We start from the raw sequence: 22,297 nt of genomic DNA on the forward strand, positions 1-22,297 counted from the left end.
GACAATCAGAAAAAAACCCTATGGATGGGCAGTTTTCTGCCAGCCAGCCAATATTCTATCCATATTAATATGTTACCCTTCCACCGTGAGCTTTTAGTTTCCACCATAGCCTTTGACTTGGCAAGTTATCAAATGCCTTCTGGAAATCCAAGTACAGTACATCTACAGGCTCCCCTTTATCGACAATTTGTTACTACAATGTACTCCAATGAATTTATTAAACAAGATTTCTCTTCACAAAACCATGGTGACTCTTCCCAATACCTTGAGTTTTTCTAAGTGCCCAGCTATAACCTCCTTGATGATTGATTCTAGCACCTTACACACGACAGTCACCAAATTAAGTGGCCTATTCTCTGTCTCTTTCCCTTCTTGAATAGAGGGGTCACATATCCTATTTTCCAGTCTGATGGAACCTTTCCAAAATCTAGCACCTTTCCAGAATCTAGCAAATTTTGGAAAATTCACACCAGTGCATCTACTACATTAAGCACCTCTCCCTAGGATGTTGCACAGTGGTTAGCACTGTTGATTAACAGCACCAGGGACCAGGCTTCGATTCCCGGCTTGGGTCACTGTCCATGTGTAATCTTCACGCTCTCCCAGTGTCTGTGTGGGTTTCCTCCGGGTGCTCCGATTTCCTCCCACGGGTCCCAAAAGACGTGCTTGTTCGGTGAATCGGACATTCTGAATTCTCCCTCAGTATACCCGAACAGGCGCTGGAATGTGGCGACTAGGAGATTTTTCACAGTAATTTAATTGCACAAGCCTACTTGTGACACTAATTAAGATTATAATTTTAAAAAAAAATATTTTTATTCTCCTCCTTTTTCACATTTTCTCCCGAATTTACACCCACCAACAACAAACAATAATCAGCAATAGATATGTCAATCCCCATAACAATAACAACGATCCCATCCTCCCACCAAACCCCAAACGTCTTTACATAAACAAATGACAAAAGTGAATCAGGGATTGCCCATAGTCACCCTTAATATACACAGCCCCCCTTCCCCCCCCCCACTAATGTTCAATCTTATCCAGTTCTTGAAAGTGCATAATGAATAATGTCCATGACTTGTAGAACCCCTCCGTCCTTCCCCTCAGTTCAAACTTAATCTTCTCAAAGGTCAAGTATTCCAACAGGTCCCCCCGCCACGCCAGGGTATAGGGTGGAGAGGCTGCTCTCCATCCCAGCAGGATCTGCCTTCGGGCGATCAACGAGGCGAAGGCTACAATATCTGCCTCTGGCTGGTCCGACACCCCGAATATGGCCTCCAGGGGACCCAGGTCCAGTTTCACCAAATACCCTAAAAACCTCCTTCCAGTACTCCTCTAGCTTTGGACAGGACCAAAACATATGAACATGATTAGCGCCCCCCACCTTCCCCCATCCCCCGCAACACATCTTCTACTCCTTCCTTATGTTTGATATTTTCCTTAATCTCTTTAGTTAACGCACCGATGGTGGGTTCATCCCATAATTTTTCTTTATAGTCGCAACATATTTATTCGGAATATTCTGAAATACCCCCTTAAATGTCTTCCAGCGTTGTTCCATTGATCTATCCGCTAGCCTCATATTCCAATTCACTTCAGCTATCTAAGCTTTCATGCCCACATAGTTGCCCTTATTCAAGTTAGAAATACTAGTCCTAGACCCACACTTCTCCCTTTCAAACTGATTGTAAAATTCAAACATGTTTTGGTCGCTGCCACCTCGGGGTGCCTTCACCTGAAGGTCATTAATTAATCCCACCACATTACACATATCAAGTCTAATATAACCTGCTCTCTAGTTGGTTCCTTGAAAGCATTTTACAAACTCCTCATCCAGGTTACTATTGGCAATTTGATTTTTTTCAGTTTGTGTGTAGATTAAAGTCACCCAGGATCATTGCTGTCTCTGTGTCACAAGTATCTAATTTTTCTTCAGTTGTCGTCCATCGTGGATACGGTTTTGGGGGACTATAGACCACTCCCCCTGGTGCCTTCTTTCCACTACTATTCCTCATTTCTACCCAAACCAATTCTACGTCCTGATCTTCTGAACCAAAGTCATTTCAACTATTGTACCGGTGCCATCCTTAGAATCATAGAATTTACAGTGCAGAAGGTTGCCACTTGGCCTATCGAGTCTGCAATGGCCCTTGGAAAGAGCACACCAGTCAAGCACATACCTCCTCCACCCACCCCCCAACCCGAATCAACCCTTTTTTGGACGCTGAGGGCAATTTAGCATGGCCAATCCGCCTAACCCGCACATCTTTGCACTGTGGGAGAAAACCGGAGCATCCGGAGGAAACTCACGCACACACAGGGAGAACATGCAGACTCCACACTTACATTGACTTCTGAGTAGTGTGGAGTGACGGGTGATGAGGTCAGCAAGATTTTATTAGAGATGAGCAATCTGGGTGGCATTGCTGCTTCACAGCACCTGTGTGGAGATTACACTTTCTCCCTGTGACTGCAAGAGTTTTCTCCAGGTGCTCCGGTTTCCTCCCAAAGTCCAAAGATGCGTAGGTTAGATTTGGCTCCATTTGGTTTTAGTGCAGCATTAATCATTACAATCAATCAATGCAATGACCCAAGCCGGGAATCGAACCTGGGACCCTGGAGCTTTGAAGTAACTGCGCTAACTACTATGCTACCGTGCTGCCCCTTGATTAAACAGTGCTGCCCCCTCCCCTTAACTCACTTCCTATTCTTCTTGAATGTCAAACACCCCTCAAAATTCCAGACCTAACCCTCGTCATCCTGCAGCCACATCTCTGTAATGACTATGAGATCATATTTATTTCCTTCAATGTGTGCTATCAATTAACTTACCTTTCTATGAATGCTTTATGCATTCAAATCGAGAGCCTTTATTTTCTTCTTTTTGTTAGCTTTGTATCATCTAGCCTTGGGAGTTTCCCAGGGCTATTTGAACAAATGTGATACACTTCCCCATCCCAATTTGACTGGTTAGCCATTAAAACTCAATTGCCTCAATAAATAAGACTGTGTTAAATCTTGGCTGAGTCATTGCTCGAGACTATTTGTTCTCCTGTTTTAGTTAATTCACACCATAGCAATTAGTGAGCTGCTCTAGACAGGAGGATTTGGCTCCATTTGGTTTTAGTGCAGCATTAATCATTACAATCAAGTAACTTTGCAACAGGTTTGGGCCACAGTGCTGATTTGATATTTCAGAAACCATGGTGCTCTAATTAGAGGAGCTGTATTGAGAGCATTGTAGTGTGCTGGAGATTTGCAATTGAGCACTAAAATGTTAAAAAATAATTTGGAGTACGTTTACTTGGGAGCTCGTGTCAATAACATGTTTTGCGTTACAAAATTAACACTGTTTCAAATTACCAAGAGCCTTGGATTTAAAAAAAATTCAACCCATTGTGTATTGAATGTTTAAATGTTAGGCTCCACATCACTCAGTTTTACCACATCCGTAGTTAAAAAGGAGACTGCATGAGAAAATTCAAACCACATGTTAATGTGCAAAAGGTCAGAGACAGAAGAATAGAGTGTCTCAATTCCTTTCACACCCCCTTTCCAGATAGTTAAAAGATAGAGTTCAAGCTTACCTGCAATATAAGCAGCATCTGAATGAGTGAAGGAGGGACCCTTGCACGTGGGCGTGACAGAGCGTCTTCTAGCTTCGCATTTAGCGTGATCACATTCCTGAAATGTAGCAGAGCTATCTGTCGGACAGTGGGTTCCTTTCCCTTTTAGAACAGAAACAAAGTATAACAGTTAGAAGGAAGGATGTGGGACTAAAAATAAAAATAAGTGTTAGCTTTATTGCAGCACACTCAAGCATTTTTGCACAAACCATTTTTTATAAATAAATTTAGAGTATCCAATTAAGGGGCAATTTAGCATGGCCAATCTACCTATCCTGCACATCTTTGGGTGGGGGGGGAAACAAAACCCATGCAAACACTGGAAGAATGTGCAAACTCCACACGGACAGTGATCCAGGGCCAGGATCGAACCTGGGACCCCAGCGCTGTGAGGCAGCAGTACTAACCACTGCGCCACTGTGCTGCACATATTTTTGCACAAACCTGAGCCAAGATTTATATCAGACCCACGCTTGCATTGTTCAGTGAAATCAAGCATTGCAGCACCTCCAATGCAGTCCCTGCACCTCCAATGCAGTCCCCACACCAAGGCTAGGATGGGTGTTCAACCTTTGATTGTTCAATGATCCAATAAGAATATGTGATGTGCTATCTTTGGACACAAAGGGACAATTTAGCATGGCCAATCCATCCAAGCATCTTTGGGAGGAAACCGGAGCACCTGGAGAAAACTCTTGCAGTCACAGGGAGAAAGTGTAATCTCCACCTAGGTGCTGTGAAGCAGCAGTGCCACCCAGATTGCTCATCTCTTATAAAATCTTGCTGACCTCATCATCCGTCACTCCGCACAACTCAAAAGTCAATGTAAGGGCGGCACGGTGGCTAGCACTGCTGCCTCACGGCACCAAGGGCTCAGGTTGGATCCAGGCCCCGGGTCACTGTCCATGTGGAGTTTGCACATTCTCCCAGTGTCTGCGTGAGTCTGACCCCCACAACCCAAAGATGTGCAGGGTAGGTGGATTGGCCATGCTAAATTGTCCCTTAATTGGAAAAAATAATGAATTGGGTACTTTAAATTTTTTTAAAAATCAATATTAAAAAAATGATTTCAGCGACGTGGGAGTCATCTTATGCCCATCCCGTCCTTGAGAAAGTAGTGGCGAATGTCATGGATTTCCAAAATAGTGGGACAGATTTGGTCAACCCAGAACTACACATTAGGTACACATTGTATCTCCAACCCAAACTCAATGGGAAGGATGATTCAGCAGGGTGCAAACTGGGTCAGCCGATCTGCCAAATTTATGACCGGGAAATCTTTAATTTTGTTGAAATCTACCCCCAATAAGTATTGCTTAGTTTAATCAAAGCTGACAATGTTCCCTTCCTGCTAATTAATGGGCAGTAGTGCTGTCGCAACCATCTCAATCATGGTTGATTTGTTTTTTAATTTACTCATGGGACGGGGGCATTGCTGGCACGGCCACTATTTACTTCCGATAAGAAAGTGTTGGTGAGCCACCTTACATAACAAGGGGCTTCAGCCCCACCTCAAGTTTCCATCCAGATCGAACGCCTGCAGACTCCACAAACCTAAAGAGAAACAGATGATGACCTTGTCTAATTGGTTAATTATTAAAATAAAATCTAACAGGATTTAAATCCCACAAATCCTTCTCCAAATTGAACAGTTTTCCTTACAATCACAGCTATTCATAGGAAGGACCTACAACATTCTTTAGACGGTCTACATTCTGAGTGTTCAGAGCAAAAATATTCTCGCTCCCTTGCAGCACGTGAAATTAAAACAGCAATTCTCTCCTTAGGGATCCTCTTTTCCCTTACCTACACAACAAACAAAATCGACTTCAGAATAACAACATCCCATCTGGCTGGCCCTCTGCCTTGCTTGAGAAAGCAGGGAGGCCGAGGGGGTGGGGAGGCAAGGAGTTTGCTTGTGCAATTCATTCCTAGCTAAGATACTTGGCATTAACCCACTAGTGGCACTTTGAACAGGTCACCAAGAGGTGCATAACTACATCCAATGGACTGTGCCAACTTGGCTCCATTGGTAGCATCCTCAGCTCCAGGAAATGCCAGAATTCAAGCTATACAACAGGAGCAGAGTAGAAATTCTAGGCTGAGAGTCCTGTGTGATACTGAAGGACTGCTGCAATGTCAGGAATGAGATCCTTAGGATGAGACAATGTACTACGACCCATCCAGAGCAACCCTGGAAATACTAAGACGCTACTTGAAGAGGAAGGAGACGTCCCTGCATCCTTGTCGACATTGCTTCATCAGCTAGCACCATCACTTTGTCGCTGGACTAGTAGTTTAGAAGCCCAGGTTAATGCACTGGGGACATGGGTTCAAATCCCATCAGAGCGGTGGAATTTAAATTAAAATTACTAAATTTTAATTGAAAGCTCACCTCAGTAATGGTTCCGTTAAACTATTAATAATTGTAAAAACCCACCTGATTCACCAGAAATCTGCTGTCTTAACCAGTCTGGCAAAAGTCAAAAGGACAGCAGCAGTTCAAGTAGGTGTCTCCCAACCATCTTCTCAAGGGCAATTAGGATGGGCAACAAATACTAGCCTTGCTAGCAATACCCACAGCCCACGAATAAATTGTAAACAGATCAATCATTAATTTGTCTCATGATATTTTGTACAATCTCATATGCAGTTGCTACAGTGTTTACGGACATAAAAATGACTTCTCCCTCAATGCCAGCAAAACTAAGGGAGCTGGTCATTGACTTCAGGAAGCAAAGTGTCGTACACACTCATGTCTGCATCAAAGGGGCTGAGGTGGAGATTGTTGATAGCTTCAAATTCCTAGGTGTGCACAATCACCAACAATCTGTCCAAGTCCACCCATGTCGAAGCTACGACCAAAAAAGCACAACAGCGCCTATACTTCCTCAGGAAACTAAGGAAATTCAGCATGTACACATTGACTCACCAACTTTTTCAGATGCACCCTAGAACGCATCCTATCTGGCTTCATCATAGCTTGGTAAGGCAACTGCTCAGCCCAAGACCGCAAGAAACTAGAGAGAATCCATCATGCAAATCCGCCTCCCATCCACTCTGACTCTGTCTACACCTCCCGCTGCCTTGGGAAAGCGGGCAGCATAATCAAAGACCCCTCCCACCTGGCTTATTGACTCTTCCAACTTCTTCCATCGGGAAGGAGATACAAAAGTCTGAGAACATGCACTAACAGACTTAAAAACAGCTTTTCCCCCGCAGTTACGATTCCTAAACCACCCTCTTATGGACTGATCTGATTTCTTCACACTGAGATTTCTTCTCTACAGAGTAGTACTACACTCCTGTATGCTCACCCGATGCCTGTGTCTATGTATTTACAATGTGTATTTTATGTTTTCCCTATGTATTTTCTTTGCATGTATGGAATGATCTGTTTGAACTGTATGCAGAACAATGCTTTTCACTGTACCTCGGCACTTGTAACAATAAACAAATCCAATCCAATAACTAACTGCACTTCAATGTAACAATTTGCATTTGAATCACTTTTGAGATATTTCAGAGCAATTGTTAAGGCACTATATAAACACAAGTCGTCCCTTCTAGTCTTTGATTTGTTTTTCCAAACTCCCCCACCCTGGGCACGCAAGAACATCTGGCTAGCAGCTCAAATTGAATGTCTTTATTTCGGGGGCAGCACTGTGGCGCAGTGGGTTAGCCCTGCTGCCTCACGGCGCCGAGGTCCCAGGTTCGATCCCGGCTCTGAGTCACTGTCTGTGTGGAGTTTGCACATTCGCCCCATGCCTGCGTGGGTTTCGCCACCACAACCCAAAAGATTTGCAGGCTAGGTAAATTGGCCACGTTAAATTGCCCCTTAATTTGGAAAAAATGAATTGGGCTCTCTACATTTATAAAAAAAATAAAATTAAAATAATGTGTTTATTTCAGAGCATGTGCAACATTTACTGGAAATTACTGTTTCAACCATTGTCAGTATGAGGGGGAAATATAGAATCAAAGAATAGCACCGCAAAGGAGGCGGCTAATAGGCCCACTGAGGTTCTGACTCTTTTGAAGAATGATCTGGTTGGTCCCACTCCTCTGCTCTTTCCCTATATCCCCATTTTAACTCCCATGTATCCAATTCCATTTTAAAGGCTACTATCAAATCTATATCCACCACCTGATCATGTGGTGCATCCCAAAGTCCATTGACTCAATGTGTAAAAAACAAATCGCCCTCATACTGCTTCTGGGCCTTCTTTCAATCACCCTAAAACTTCATTGAACAAAAATAAAGTGAGAAAAAAACAAATGTGTCAGTAAGCAATGGATTCTGTGGGCATGTGAGCAAGCAGTGTGCCCATGTGAGCAAGCAGTGTGCCGGCTCATACCCCTTTGATGACTATAGAAGCAGGTCCACTGCTACTCTAACAAGGTGCCAGAAAGATGGTTACATTTGGCACTCCAGAGGTATCAGGAGTTCATGGGTAGCTGTCGCATATCATATATAATTATTGTCCTCCAACTATGTTCTGCGCTATGGGGTAACCTCCTGGAGTTTTGGGTCCCGTCACGTTGATGGGATTGTGCATGTGGACCAGAGGTCAGGTGGTCAGAACTTAGCCAAGACGATCATAAGCCATTTAGATGATTTACTTAGGTACTCTACTCAAATAAATTAAAGCAATAGAGAAATGAGCAGAATCAATAAAAGTTAAAATAGATCCATGGAATATTTGAATTTAGCAAATCTTAAAAAGGTACATTATTAACTTTACCTACAGCCCTCTTCTGCCCTTATTGCGAAAAAAAAACCCTCAACTAATAAATACTTCCTGTTCTTACAAGTGATGTCCATGCTCCATGAGGAAGTTGTCCTTCTTACATAATGCATGATTTCATGGTGTCAACATCACATAGCAAGGCCAATAAGAGGTTTATAATCCCGCCCCATGACATCTATTTTTATATAACAATTCGTAATTTCTCAGACTCTTTGAACCCACTAAATTGCTTCAACTGCTGTATTAGCAATGTGCTTTGAAGTTAAAACACATCTGCTACCAATTTAGCTTTGTTTTCCATTTCAGAGTCACTCAGGGGGGTTATATTATTAGTTGCTGAGTGGTCACCTGCCTATGCTGAGAAGCGTAATTGTGGTTATTGATCAGCACCAGAACAGAATCACCATTTCTGCCTTCCCTTTGAGAGAGGAATACAAGAAGCAAGATTTCCTGCCTTCCCTTTAAGAGAGGAGTTCAAGAAGCAAGATACACTAGGTTGACAACATATTTTGGAAGTGAGTGGAACAGGGGATTTAAACAACGGCTAAACATCCTACCTGGACAGGGTGAAATATTGCCTGGAGCATAGGAAGGATGTCACAAAAGAAGAAGTCCCAAATTTCAGCCACTGTGTCGAGTAATTTCTGTCCTATATAAAAATGCACACTCTAATAAATAGTCGTTTGGTAGTACAAAATGTGAGTATTGCTGAAAAAGGTGACATGTCAAAGTTTTTGTCTTGCACTCATCAGGAATACTGATATAAGGAAACAACAATTTACATTGTATGAGAAGGATCAACACTTTCTTTTATACAGTATAAATTGTTTTTTTCCCGTTAAAATGTCCTGATGAGTCCAAGACAAAATGCGTCGACATTTCTCTTTTGTCAGCAATCTAAGAAATAGCAAGGGTTAACAGTACAAAAAGCTCCTCATTATTCATCAAATTCTTTGGTTTTAACTTATTGTCTCCGTTACCATGGTGCAGATGTTAGTACTACACCTACACAGTCATCCACATTTGCTTACACAGCAAGATATGTCCCCATTCAGTAATGTTTCATTTATTTTTTTGTAAATGTTTTTTATTCAGTTTTCATGTTTTATATTGAACAAATTACAAATTGTTAGAGAGAGAGAAAAAAAAACACGCAAAAATTAACATATATATTTACAGGTAAGCATCTTCATATTAATAACTGTGGCCTCGACTTCCGGTTGCGGCTATGCGGAGCTAAGCCGCACGTTCGGCAGCTCCCGCTATTTAGGGACTTTTGGGCCGTTATGAGGGCCCCAAACAGTGCTGTTGCTACGTATCCCGGTGGGGGAAGGTGCCTGGAAGAACTTGCCCCACACTATATGGTGAAAAAGGCTGCAGTAACGCCCCCAAAAAAACGGGGGAAGAAAAACAAAATGGCGGCCGGCGCAACACCCGAGGACTGGTGGAAGTGGGCGCAGGAGCAACAGGCCTCGCTCCTACGTTGTTTTGCTGAGCTGAAGGCTGAGCTGCTGGACTCCATGAATGCAACTACGACCAAGCTGCTTGGGACCCAGGCGGCACAGGAGGTGTCTATTCGGGAGTTGCAGCGGCAGGCCGTTGAAAGAGAGGAGGAGGCCGTGGTCCTCGTTGGGAAAGTGGAGTTGCACGAGGCACGTCATAAAAAGTGGCAGGACCGCTTGGAGGAGCTGGACTTTCGCACGAGGCGAAAGAATCCGAGGATCCTGGGCCTGGCGGAGGGGCTGGAGGGGTCGGATCTCCCGGCGTATGTGACCACGATGTTGAGCTCGTTGATGGGAGCGGGGTCCTTCCATTTGCCCCTGGAGCTCGAGGGAGCGCACAGAGTGATGGCCAGGAGGCCCAAGGCAGGTGAGCCCCCGAGGGCGGTGCTGGTGCAGTTCCACCGATTCAGTGACCGGGAGTGTGTGCTGCGCTGGGCCAAGAAAGAGAGGAGCAGTAAATGGGAGAATTCGGTAGTGAGGATCTACCAGGACTGGAGTGCGGAGGTGGCTAAGCGGCGAGCCGGGTTCAACCGGACGAAGGCGGTGCTTCATGCTAAGCAGGTCAGGTTTGGAATGCTGCAGCCTGCGCGTCTGTGGGTGACATACAAGGACCGGCACCATTACTTCGAGTCCCCGGAGGAGGCGTGGGCCTTTGTACAGGCGGAGAAGCTGGACTCGAACTAGGGCCTGGGGACATACGTTGGCCGCCGTTGTTTCCGTTGTGGCTGTTTTGTTCCAACTGTTTCAACTTTTTCAACTTCGACATGTGTGTTATGTATGCTGGTTTTCTGTTTGCTCTGGTTACGGGTGGGTTTGTTTGTTGGGCATGGTTGTGGATTAGGTGGGGAGTGTTGGAGGTTTGTGTTCTATATGTTCTCTTCTGTACGGGGCTGGGGATTGAGGGGAAACTGGATTTTGAGGAGCTGCGTCAGAAGGGTGGGGTGTGGCAGTGTGAAAGCACGGGCTTTCCTCTGGTTTCCCGCGCTGCGGGGCAGGGGCGTGGAGCTTGTGGTGGGGGCGGGGCCTCTACGGGTCTTTTTTCCCCCGCTGCAGCAATGCCAAGGAGGTGTGGCAAGAGGGGGATGACCCCAAGCCGGGAGGGGATAGGTTTTGGCGGGAGCTGCCGGGGTCAGCAGAAGTCAGCTGACTCACGGAAGTACCATGGAGGGTGCGTCGCGGCTAGGAGGGGTCCTAGCCTGGGGGTGGGGGGGGTGGGGGGGGATACCAGGTTGCTGCTGGAACGACTAGGAAGGAGCCGATGGGGGCCGGGGGGGAAGAGGAGAGGCGCTATCGCCATGGGGAACGGGTCGAGCGGGGTGTGCTGGCCTGGGGCGAACATCTGCCAAGCTATGGCTAGTCGGCGGGGGAGGGGGGCGGGTTGCCCTCTGATCCGGCTGATTACCTGGAACGTGAGGGGGCTGAACGGGCCGGTTAAGAGAACCAGGGTGTTCTCCCATTTAAGGGGGTTGAAGGCGGACGTGGCTATGCTCCAGGAGACCCACCTAAAGGTGGCGGACCAGGTCCGTCTGAGGAAGGGGTGGGTGGGGCAGGTTTATCATTCAGGATTGGACGCGAAGAACCGGGGGGTGGCGATTCTGGTGGGGAAGAGGGTGGCGTTTGAGGCGGCTGAGGTGGTGTCGGACAAGGAGGGCAGATACATCATGGTGAGGGGGTAGGCTGCAGGGAGAGAAGGTGGTGCTGGTGAATTGGGATGATGCCGGCTTCATGAGGCGATTGTTGGGCCACATCCCGGACCTGGAGGCAGGGGGCCTGATCATGGGGGGAGATTTTAACACAGTGCTGGATCCCACACTGGACCGGTCCAGTTCAAGGACGGGAAGGAGACCGGCGGCGGCCAAAGTGCTGAGGGGATACATGGACCAGATGGGAGGGGTGGATCCCTGGAGGTTTGGGAGACCGAGAGCGCGGGAGTATTCCTTTTTCTCTCACGTCCATAGGGTTTATTCCCGGATAGACTTTTTTGTCCTGAGCAGGGGATTGATCCCGAAGGTGCAGGATGCCGAGTATTCGGCCATAGCAATTTCGGACCATGCCCCGCACTGGGTTGATCTGGAGATGGGGGAGGCGCGGGACCAGCACCCGCTCCGGCGCCTGGATGTGGGGCTGCTGGCTGATGAGGAGATGTTCGGAGAAGCATTGAGGGGTATCTGGGTACCAACAATACGGGGGAGGTCCAGGTGGGGATGGTCTGGGAGGCTCTGAAAGCAGTGATCCGGGGGGAGCTGATCTCCATCCGGGCCCACAGGGAAAGGAGGGAGAGAAAGGAGAGGGAGAGGCTTGATGGGAGAGCTTCTGGAGGTGGACAGGAGATACGCGGAGGCACCGGAGGAGGGGTTGCTGGGGGAACGGCGCAGGTTGCAGGCCAATTTTGACTTGTTGACCACCAGAAAGGGGGAGACACAGTGGAGGAGGGCGCAGGGCGTGGTATATGAGTATGGAGAGAAGGCGAGCAGGATGTTGGCGCATCAGCTCCGTAGGCGAGATGCGGCTAGGAAAATTGGGGGAGTGAAGGATGGGGGTGGAAATGTAGTGCAGAAGGGGACAGACGTAAACGGGGTCTTTAGGGACTTTTACGAGGGATTGTACCGGTCGGAACCTCCGAGGGGGAGAGAGGGGATGGAGAGCTTCATGAACAGGCTATGTTTCCCAAGGGTTCAAGAGAGGCTGGTAGAGGGGCTGGGGGCGCCAATAGAGTTGGAGGAGCTAGTCAGGGGGATCGGGCAAATGCAGTCAGGTAAGGCCCCGGGGCCGGACGGGTTCCCGACAGAATTTTACAAAAAATATGTGGACCTGGTGGGTCCCCTGCTGGTGCGAACCTTCAATGAGGCGTGGGAGGGGGGGCTTTGCCCCCGACGATGTCGCGGGTACTGATCTCTTTGATCCTAAAACGGGATAAGGACCCCTTGCAGTGCGGATCATATAGGCCTATCTCACTCCTTAACATAGACGCTAAGTTGCTTGCAAAGATCCTGGCTACCAGGATAGAGGACTGTGTGCCAGAGGTAATTCATGAAGATCAGACAGGATTTGTCAAGGGGCGGCAGCTCAACACGAATGTGCGGAGACTGCTCAATGTTATCATGATGCCGGCAGTGCAGGGGAAGGCGGAGATAGTGGTGGCGCTGGACGCAGAGAAAGCGTTTGATAGAGTTGAGTGGGGGTACCTGTGGGAGGTGCTGGAGAGGTTTGGATTTGGGGAGGGATTCATCAAATGGGTGAGGCTGCTTTACGCGGCGCCGATGGCGAGTGTAGTCACAAATGGAAGGAGATCGGAGTATTTTAGGCTTTATCATGGGACCAGGCAGGGGTGTCCTCTGTCCCCTCCCTGCTCTTTGCACTGGCGATTGAACCGCTGGCCATGGCGTTGAGGGAGTCAGGGAGATGGAGGGTCTGGTGCGGGGTGGGGAGAAACATCGTGTATCGCTGTATGCGGACGACCTGCTGTTATATGTGGCGGACCCAGAGGGGGGAATGCCGGGGGTGATGGAGCTGTTAGCGGAATTTGGGGGCTTCTCGGGCTATAAGCTGAACTTAGGAAAGAGCGAGGTATTTGTAGTGCACCCGGGAGATCAGGAGGAGGGAATTGGGAGGCTCCCCTTCAGGATGGCAGTGAAGAGTTTCAGATACCTGGGGGTGCAGGTGGCCAGGAGTTGGGGGGCTCTTCATAAGCTTAACTTCACCAGACCAGTGGAACAGATGGAGGAGGAATTTAAAAGGTGGGACATGGTGCCGCTATCGCTGGCGTGCAGAGTGCAATCCGTCAAAATGACGGTTCTCCCGAGGTTCTTGTTCCTCTTCCAGTGCTTGCCCATCTTTATCCCTAGGGCCTTTTTTAAAAGGGTGACCAGCAGCATCATGGGATTTGTTTGGGCGCATGGCACCCCGAGGGTGAAGAGGGTCTTCTTGGAGCGGAGTAGAGATGGGGGGGGCTGGCATTGCCCAACCTCTCGGGGTATTATTGGGCGGCCAACGTGTCGATGGTGCATAAGTGGGTGATGGAGGGGGAGGGGGCAGCATGGAAACGGATGGAGAGAGCGTCCTGTGGGGATACAAGCCTGGGGGCCCTGGTAACGGCGCCGTGGCCACTCCCTCCCACGAGGTATACCACGAGTCCGGTGGTGGCGGCTACCCTCAAGATTTGGGGGCAGTGGAGGCGACATAGGGGAGAAGTGGGGGGCTCGATGGAGGCTCCGTTAGGGGGGAACCATAGGTTCGTCCCGGGGAACATGGATGGGGGATTTCGGGGATGGTAAAGAGCGGGCATTAGACAGCTGAGGGACCTGTTTATCGACGGAAGGTTTGCGAGCCTGGGGGAGTTGGAGGAGAAATTTGGGCTCCCGCCGGGAAACATGTTTAGATATCTGCAGGTAAAGGCATTTGCTAGATGGCAGGTGGAGGGATTCCCTGCGCTCCCCGCGAGGGGGGTGAGTGACAGGGTGCTCTCGGGGGTCTGGGTCGGGGAGGGGAAGATATCCGATATCTACAAGCTTATGCAGGAGGTGGAAGAGGCGTCAGTAGAGGAGCTGAAAACGAAGTGGGAGGGGGAACTGGGGGAACAGATCGAAGACGGGACATGGGCTGATGCCCTGGAGAGGGTAAATTCTTCCTCCTCGTGTGCGCGGCTTAGCCTCATCCAATTCAAGGTGCTGCATAGGGCCCACATGACTGGGACGAGGATGAGTAGGTTCTTTGGGGGTGAAGATAGGTGTGTCAGGTGCTCGGAGAGTCCAGCGAACCATGCCCATATGTTCTGGGCATGCCCGGCATTGGAGGAGTTCTGGAAGGGGGTGGCGAGGACGGTGTCAAGGGTGGTGGGATCCAGTGTCAAGCCAGGATGGGGACTCGCGATCTTTGGGGTTGGGGTAGAGCTGGGAGTGCAGGAGGCGAAAGCGGCCGGTGTGCTGGCCTTTGCGTCCCTAGTAGCCCGGCGAAGGATTTTGCTACAGTGGAATGACGCGAGGCCCCCAAGTGTGGAGACCTGGATCAATGACATGGCGGGCTTCATTAAGCTTGAGAAGGTTAAACTCGCCCTGAGAGGATCGGTGCAAGGGTTCTTTAAATGGTGGCAACCTTTCCTCGACTTTCTGGCTCAAAGATAGGGTACTGGGACAGTAGCAGCAGCAACCTGGGGGGGGGTGGGGGGGGGGGGACGTTGATTATGTTGGCTTATTTTATTTAAATTTGATTTATTTAATTTATGGTTAAGCTCTCTGGTTGGGGGTGGGTGGGGGGGGAGTGTGATACATGTGATGTTACGGTATGGGGGGAATTGTGGGTGTTATGGGGCTGTTAGTTGCATATTACTGCTTGTTGCTATACTTGTTGTTATATTTTTATATTTTCTGTAAAAAATTCCAATAAAAATTATTTAAAAAAAATAAAAAATAACTGTGGCCTCCCCCCTTTAGCCGGCATACATATTTTACATTCCCCAATATGGCCGAGGCACATGTTTATTGGCATTTATTTACAGTTTGGTTTTGGGCCTTAGCTAGCCGTCAAACCCCCATAACGAACCCGTAGGCCCCCCCCCCCCCGCAACCTTCCCCCGATTCCCATCCATTTTCCCCCGATTCTTGGCCACCCGACTATTCTTCCTCTTGTTCGTTGGCCACAAACAGGTCCCGGAACAATTGCATGAATGGCTCCCACGTTCTGTGGAAGCCGTCGTCCGACCCTCGGATGGCGAATTTGATTTTCTCCATTTGGAGAGATTCCGAGAGGTCGGACAGCCAGTCTGCAGCTCTGGGCGGTGCTGCTGACCGCCAGCCAAACAGGATTCTACGGCGGGCGATCAGGGAGGCAAAGGCAAGGGCATCCGCCCTCCTCCCCAGGAATAGATCTGGCTGGTCTGAAACTGTTTCATTTATAACCATGAACTGCAAAAGTAATGTGTGAGCATAGAGATGTTTGGCTACGATATTTATCATCATGTGTTACTGCCAAAGTAAATATTGTGTCTGAATGGACATCTGATTATTTCCATTCATTAGAACGTTCATTCAACCACAGAGTTGAAAAATACACAGACTTTTCAATAATGGATGCTAGTCAATGAAGGACTTCCCAAAAATATCAGCACAATGATGTCAAAGAACATCTGCCAAATTATTAAATAGGCAGAAATTATAACTCAATTAGTAAGGGGTTATTTCTTCACACTCTGCTGCACCATCCCTCGTTCCTTCATTTTGATTCTCCACAGTTAATAGGGCTTTGTGGGACATGAATTTCAGGTGGTATATGATGTTGCAGCTCTAGTTGTCGGATCATGAATTCCTCGTCAAACAACTCAGAATTGGAGTAGAGGAGAGGAAAAGGAGGAGTAAAATTTGCAAGATCAAATCTAGCCCATGTAGCTTAGTTCCCATCCGTCAATTATACGGCAACATTAATAAGTGCTGTGGCAAAGTCCGCACCGCAGACTCTGCCACCCTCCTGGTCTTTGAGATGGGATGAGGTGGTAGGAGCCGTGTTGGTGCTTCAGGGTAGCAGGAGCAAAAAGGTTACCTTCTCTGTGCACACCACAATCTGATTAGACATTTTAGTCAAAGGCACAGAGGCGACCTGATGTTTGGCTCGTTTCTGCAGAACACTTAGTGGACATTTCCACCTGCCATCAGCAGCAGTCCTCTCAGTTGGTCAGGACCACCATCACAATTTCGGAATTGAAGCGGCACACACAGCAACAAAGCATAAAAGCAAAATACCGTCTTACCTTCATAAAATCGAATTTTGTCCCTCAAAATCACCATGCCTTTAGTCAGCAGCTGATTCTACACAAGGAAGGAAACAACACAAGAAAATCAAAATTCACCATAATTACAAACAGTCTGGTTCCTATATTCATGGTTCCTATATTCAGAAATTGCAATCATACATTCCATCATGAATTCCAGGTTTCAACTGTGTGCCACATTGAGGAGGCACTGAAATGTCAGCCAAGTGTTACTCTACAGAGGAAAGGAAAAATCAGACAATCACCCCAAGATTGCTCCTGCGCACCTGTTAAATATACCCGTATATTTGTGTCCAAGCTTCAGAATACTGGTGCTCAAGTGGAGACCCTGATATCTGGCCCCTCATTCCCCCAGTTTTACCACATCCGTTTGCCTCCAGTAACGCTGGCAAAGGTCTAGGATCAGGTTTCCAGCCTTGGCTTTCAGCTTGGGCAGGTACATTGTGCAGATACAATATAAAGAAGAGGAGAAACACAGGACGAAGAAAAAGTTTTTTTTTCAGATTGTTTTTTTTTTTGCAAATGAAGAATGATGATTTTTTTTTTGTTACTGCTAAATAGAAAATGGGTTCATGGGTGCAGACAAACGAGATCAGAAAGGTTAACTAATTAAACTGTGATGCAGCAGAAATAAATATATGTAATAATCAGCTGTGGCTCAGCAGGTAGTGCTCTTGCCTCCGAATGAGAACGTTGTGGGTTCAAGCCTGACCCCAGGATTCAAGAACAAAAATCTAGGCTTTTGCTCGAGTGAAGTGCATCTCTGTGGGAAGCACCATATGTCAAGTGAGATGCTAATCTGGTTTGCTTCTTAGGTGGATGTAAATGATCCCACAACGCTATTTGGCGCAGCAGGTCCGAGGAGAAAAGTGGCCCACTCCTGCTCCTCATTCAGAGTTGATGTTAATCTGGGGCACTTTATTTTTCACTAACAATAATATATTTTAAAATTTTGCTGTTGAAGTAAACTATAATTTTACCAGCTTGTTTTTGGACATGAATCGAGTCATTTACAAGACAGCACTGTGATATTATATAAAGGACAACAAAGATGTTTAGGAGTTTGAGGTACTTGATCTGATTTGTAATCACCCTGATGTCTGGTGATGTGCAGTAGGTATCAGACAGCAAACTATTCAATAACAGTACTATGTGCTGAGCCCAACGGAGCTTGAGCTTCGAACGGTTAGCACAGATGACAATCTAAAAGCAATGCTGTCACACCTATGAAGCAACATGGAAGCAAGGTGTTTAATGTTTCGCAAAAGTGTGCATTTAATATTATACATTTTTGGTACAAATATTTTGCTTTTGTTTTTTTTTATAAATTTAGAGTACCAAATTCATTTTTTCCAATTAAGGGGCAATTTAGTGTAGCCAATCCACCTACTTGCACATCTTTTTTGGGTTGTGGGGGCGAAACCCACGCAAGCACGGGGAGAATGTGCAAACTTCACACAGACAGTGAACCAGTCGGGATCGAACCTGGGACATCGGCGCCGTGAGGCAGCAGAGCTAACCCACTGCGCTGCTGTGCTGCTCTTTCTGGTACAAATATTGAGACAATTTAACACAAACCATCAGGGAAACATTTGTGCTGCTACTGCTTGATTTAACCCCCCCCCCCCCCCCTTCAATCAGTAACCATGGAACATGTACCATTTACAAAATGTACCAATTATTACCTGCTCCAGAAACTAAGGCTGACTGTAAAACTGTTTACAAAGACACAAATCGTCATTTGAACATTATCTAGGTTTAGGGATCTTGTTAAAAAGGCAGAGTCTCTATTCTTCCAAGAAACAAGATGGGTTTTCTGGGGATTGTGGTCGGAAGGGCATTTTTGAAGTGGAACCAAGTGCTAGTTCACTTTGAATCAGCCATTTCTGCAGTTAAGTGCTGGACTTAAATTTGTAAACTGCATAGCCGGTGTGGAACTTAAGAAATCCATCAATGTCATGATTAGGCGGCACAGTGGTTAGCACCGCTGCCTCACAATGCCAGGGTCCCGGGTTCAATTCTGCCCTCGGATGACTGTCTGTGTGGAGTTTGTACATTCTCTCTGTGTTTGCGTGGGTTTCCTCTGGGTGCTCTGGTTTCCTCCCTCCAGTCCAAAGATGTGTACGTTAGGTGGATTGATAATGTTAAATTGCCCAGTTTCCAAAGATTAGATGGGGTTGCGGGGTTACAAGCACAGGATGGGGGCAGGAGAGGGGGTGGGAGTGGGTCTAGTTAGGCTGCGCTGTCAGAGGGTTGGTGTACACTTGATGGGCTGAATGGCTTCCCTCTGCACTGTAGGCATTCTATGATCTAGTGACATTCCTTTCCAGAGTTTTAAATGCAAACATTACCAGATATTTTCCGTGTTCATTGTTGGCACCCAGTGTCATTTAGCAACAGGACACATTGGAACTACACCAAACTCAATGCTGTTAGGAACAGTGTTACTTTGCAGTAGTTTCATCTATTGCATTTTGAATGCCAATTTTATACCATGTACAAGAATCAGCAACTACTGCTGTTATTAAGATGAATGCATCAAAATATTTAAATACAAAAATAAAAGGCAACACCAGAATTGCCTAAACATTGCTTAAAATATTACAGCTTAGAACATATTCAATTAAAGGTAAAGTTGCCATAGTCCCAAATGATCATAGGCTGCTTTCCCCTTTGAGGGGGAGACCTGACTGGTGGTGATTTAACCTGAGGGTCACCACACCTCAGACGAGGGGCAGGTTTGAGAAGGTGGGGCCTTCATTGTCGTGTTAGGTACACTGGTATAACACTGGCTGCAACTGGATGCAGCTTAGATTAAGATACTCCGGACCTTGAAGTTAGTTCAATCAGGTTTATTGAACTAATAGCAAAGTTAGCACAGTTCTCTGTGAGTTCAACTCTCTGCTAATTTAAGTGTGGTTATTCTGTCTGACTGAACCAGACTAGCTCTTAGCCACGTGGTGGTGGTGTGAGATTGTAACAACCACCCTTGACTAGATGTTCATCAGTGGAAAGAGGGGGAGTGTAAGTGTCTCGTGTCTTTTATAGTCAGATCCCACCCAGAGTGTCCTGCCTGCTTATTGGTCATGTCCTGTTCTCTGTGTCCATTAGCTGCTTGTCTGCGCCTGCCTATATATTATTATATGTGTGTCTGCATATCATGAATAACCTCAGTTGGTAGGGGAAATGAACCTGCGCTGCAGGTCTTGCTCTGCATCAAGAACCAGCACCCTAACTAGACCCAAACCCCACAACCCCATCTAATCTTTGGACACTGGGCAATTTAACATTATCAATCCACCTAACGTACACATCATTGGACTGGAGGGAGGAAACCGGAGCACCCGGAGGAAACCCACGCAAACAAAGAGAGAATCTACAAACTTCACACAGTCATCAGAGGGCAGAGTTGAACCTGGGTCCCTGACCTAGCCCACTGAGCTAAACTGACCCCCCCAATGCAAGCATTTTAATGTGTGTCTATTAAATGACTTTGCTTGCCACTTTAACAAAAGATGTGTATGTATTAAAACACAGAGCTTACAGAGTTCCATTTGGGATGTCTCGAGGACCTAAGGCACGATAAAAATGGAAGTTTGTTTTCTCAATTGAGACAATAATGAAGCATTCCCTCTAAAATTTAGATTTGATCTGGGTTCATTGTCACGTGTACCGAAATACAGTGAAAAGTATATTCTGAAAAGTATTGGCCTCTTTATTTCTAATTAATTCACGATACAAGAAGTGATAAAGCATCTTCACTCAGATATAACGTGCAAACGTAGCTCAATATCATTATTACAACAGCATCTTAATTTATAGGATGAGACAGGGTAGAAAGCACACCATTCAATTGAAATACAAACCTCTTTTGGGATGGTCAAACTTTGCTTCATAACACTTCTAGGAAGCACCTCATGATTTATTACATTGAAGCGCTGTGCAAAGTACAAGTTGTTGTTTGTTCCAATGTTTTTGATTAGTAGCTTATTTAATTAAGTTACATTAAAGTCATCAATCTTCTTTGTTCAAATGAGTGAGTTTGTCGAAAGCTTTGAGAGAGACTCAACCAGGTGACTCCATACATGATAGGAAAAATAAGTAATCATTGCATGTTAGCACAGCAGTCATAAACTACTGAGTTTCTGCTGCATGGGAGCTAGCTAAGCTTATCAATGATTATGTTATTGCTACTGTTCACTTGTTCTTTGACAACTCATTTAATTTGTTTGGCCATTAAAGATAAACTTAAGTATACCCAAATGTTATTCTGCCCAACTTTTTGAAAACAAGAATGATCATGCCTGAAAGCACAGAATCAAAACAGTAGCTGAAACAAACAGACTGGAGCAATCTGTTCCCTTGGCATTTACCGCAAACAGCCTCTCTGGGATACAGAGCAGCACTGAATACAGAAATGAAAAATTTGTACAGTACAAGAACAAAGAAACAGCCAAAACACTAACATCAAACAACGGGCGCGATCTAATGGAGATGTTTCCAAATGTCATTTATCATTCTTTCGGCAGGTACCCCACCGCTATCTAACCACACGGAGTCACTTTTTTGCGCCCTGGGGAGTTTTTTGTTTTTAAATTTAGAGTGCCCAATTCACTTTTTATACAATTAAGGGGCAATTTAACATGGCCAATCCACCGACCCTGCACAACTTTGGGATTGTGGGGGCAAAACCCATGCAAACACGGGGAGAATGTGCAAACTCCACACAGATAGTAACCCAGAGCTGGGATCAGACCTGGGACCAGGGTGCTGTGAGACAGCAGTGCTAACCACTGGAGTTTCTCACCTGTTCGTCCACACTTAGGGTGGGATTTACCGACCACCGAACCACGTGTTTTTCGGCGGCGTAGGTGGCAGTAGGATCAACCGGTCAACAGAATCTCCCGTTAAATGCACTCCTCGTCACCAGGAAACTCATGTGTCGTTTCCGGATTTCCCTCCAACACCCCCGGTGACCAGCTGGTAAATCCCGTCGTCTTAGAATTATTTTCATCACTGGCGAGCAGAACTAACTGGCCAGACAGCTCCTCAGAGATCAGGCCGCCATTTTGAAAGGGTCCCCTGATCTTTAAATGAGCTTGAGGATCCTCCACACCCTCCATCCATTGACAATGTCACCCTCCACACACACATGGGCATTACTCCATCCCCTCCCCCCAAAGGGAGGACACCACGCTACGAAGTTCCCTCGGGCCCCCTCTTCAGGCCTCCAAACCCACTTACAGGCCCCTCCCTTCAAATCCCCCTCCATGCCCTGTAACCCCGCCTCCCCACCACCATTCTTTCATGGGCATGCCCCCCCTCCAGGCAGTGGAGTGCTCCTGCTGGCTTTGTGGTGCCGCCTGGGCACCTTGGCAGTATCAGGGTGGCAGTGCCATTTTGCCTGTGTTCCAGGGGGCCATCCTGCACTATCCCTGACTGCCTAGGTGCCTCCAATGACCTAGGAAACCCCCTTGGTGCCGTTCCGCCTGGTCCACGTTTGTGTGGACCAGTGCTGAATGGCACCCAGCTGGGGACTCCCTGGGGTGGCCGGCAGATTACAGCCAAGTGTGCTCAAGGTAGTTTAAAACCTATTGAAACACAAGTGGCTGGTCCCACCCATTGAGTGGGATTCTGGTTAAGCGGGGTTGGGTA

The 22,297-nt window shown here is 46.9% G+C and overlaps 1 protein-coding gene across 2 annotated transcripts in view; it reads right to left on the minus strand.

The window, feature by feature from the left end:
• LOC119954704 (proline-rich protein 5-like) overlaps positions 1–22,297 on the minus strand; it is a 134,253-nt gene that overhangs the window by 42,685 nt on the left and 69,271 nt on the right. For both annotated transcript variants that reach the window (XM_038780184.1, XM_038780183.1), the window contains 3 exons: positions 16,622–16,679; positions 8,938–9,029; positions 3,591–3,731 (listed from right to left, as the gene is read on the minus strand). In XM_038780184.1, the coding sequence (XP_038636112.1) occupies positions 3,591–3,731; positions 8,938–9,029; positions 16,622–16,679 (291 nt within the window). The remainder of the gene's footprint in view (positions 1–3,590; positions 3,732–8,937; positions 9,030–16,621; positions 16,680–22,297) is intronic.

The sequence above is a fragment of the Scyliorhinus canicula genome, chromosome 20, assembly GCF_902713615.1.
Source record: "Scyliorhinus canicula chromosome 20, sScyCan1.1, whole genome shotgun sequence".
Taxonomy (NCBI): Eukaryota; Metazoa; Chordata; class Chondrichthyes; order Carcharhiniformes; family Scyliorhinidae; genus Scyliorhinus; species Scyliorhinus canicula.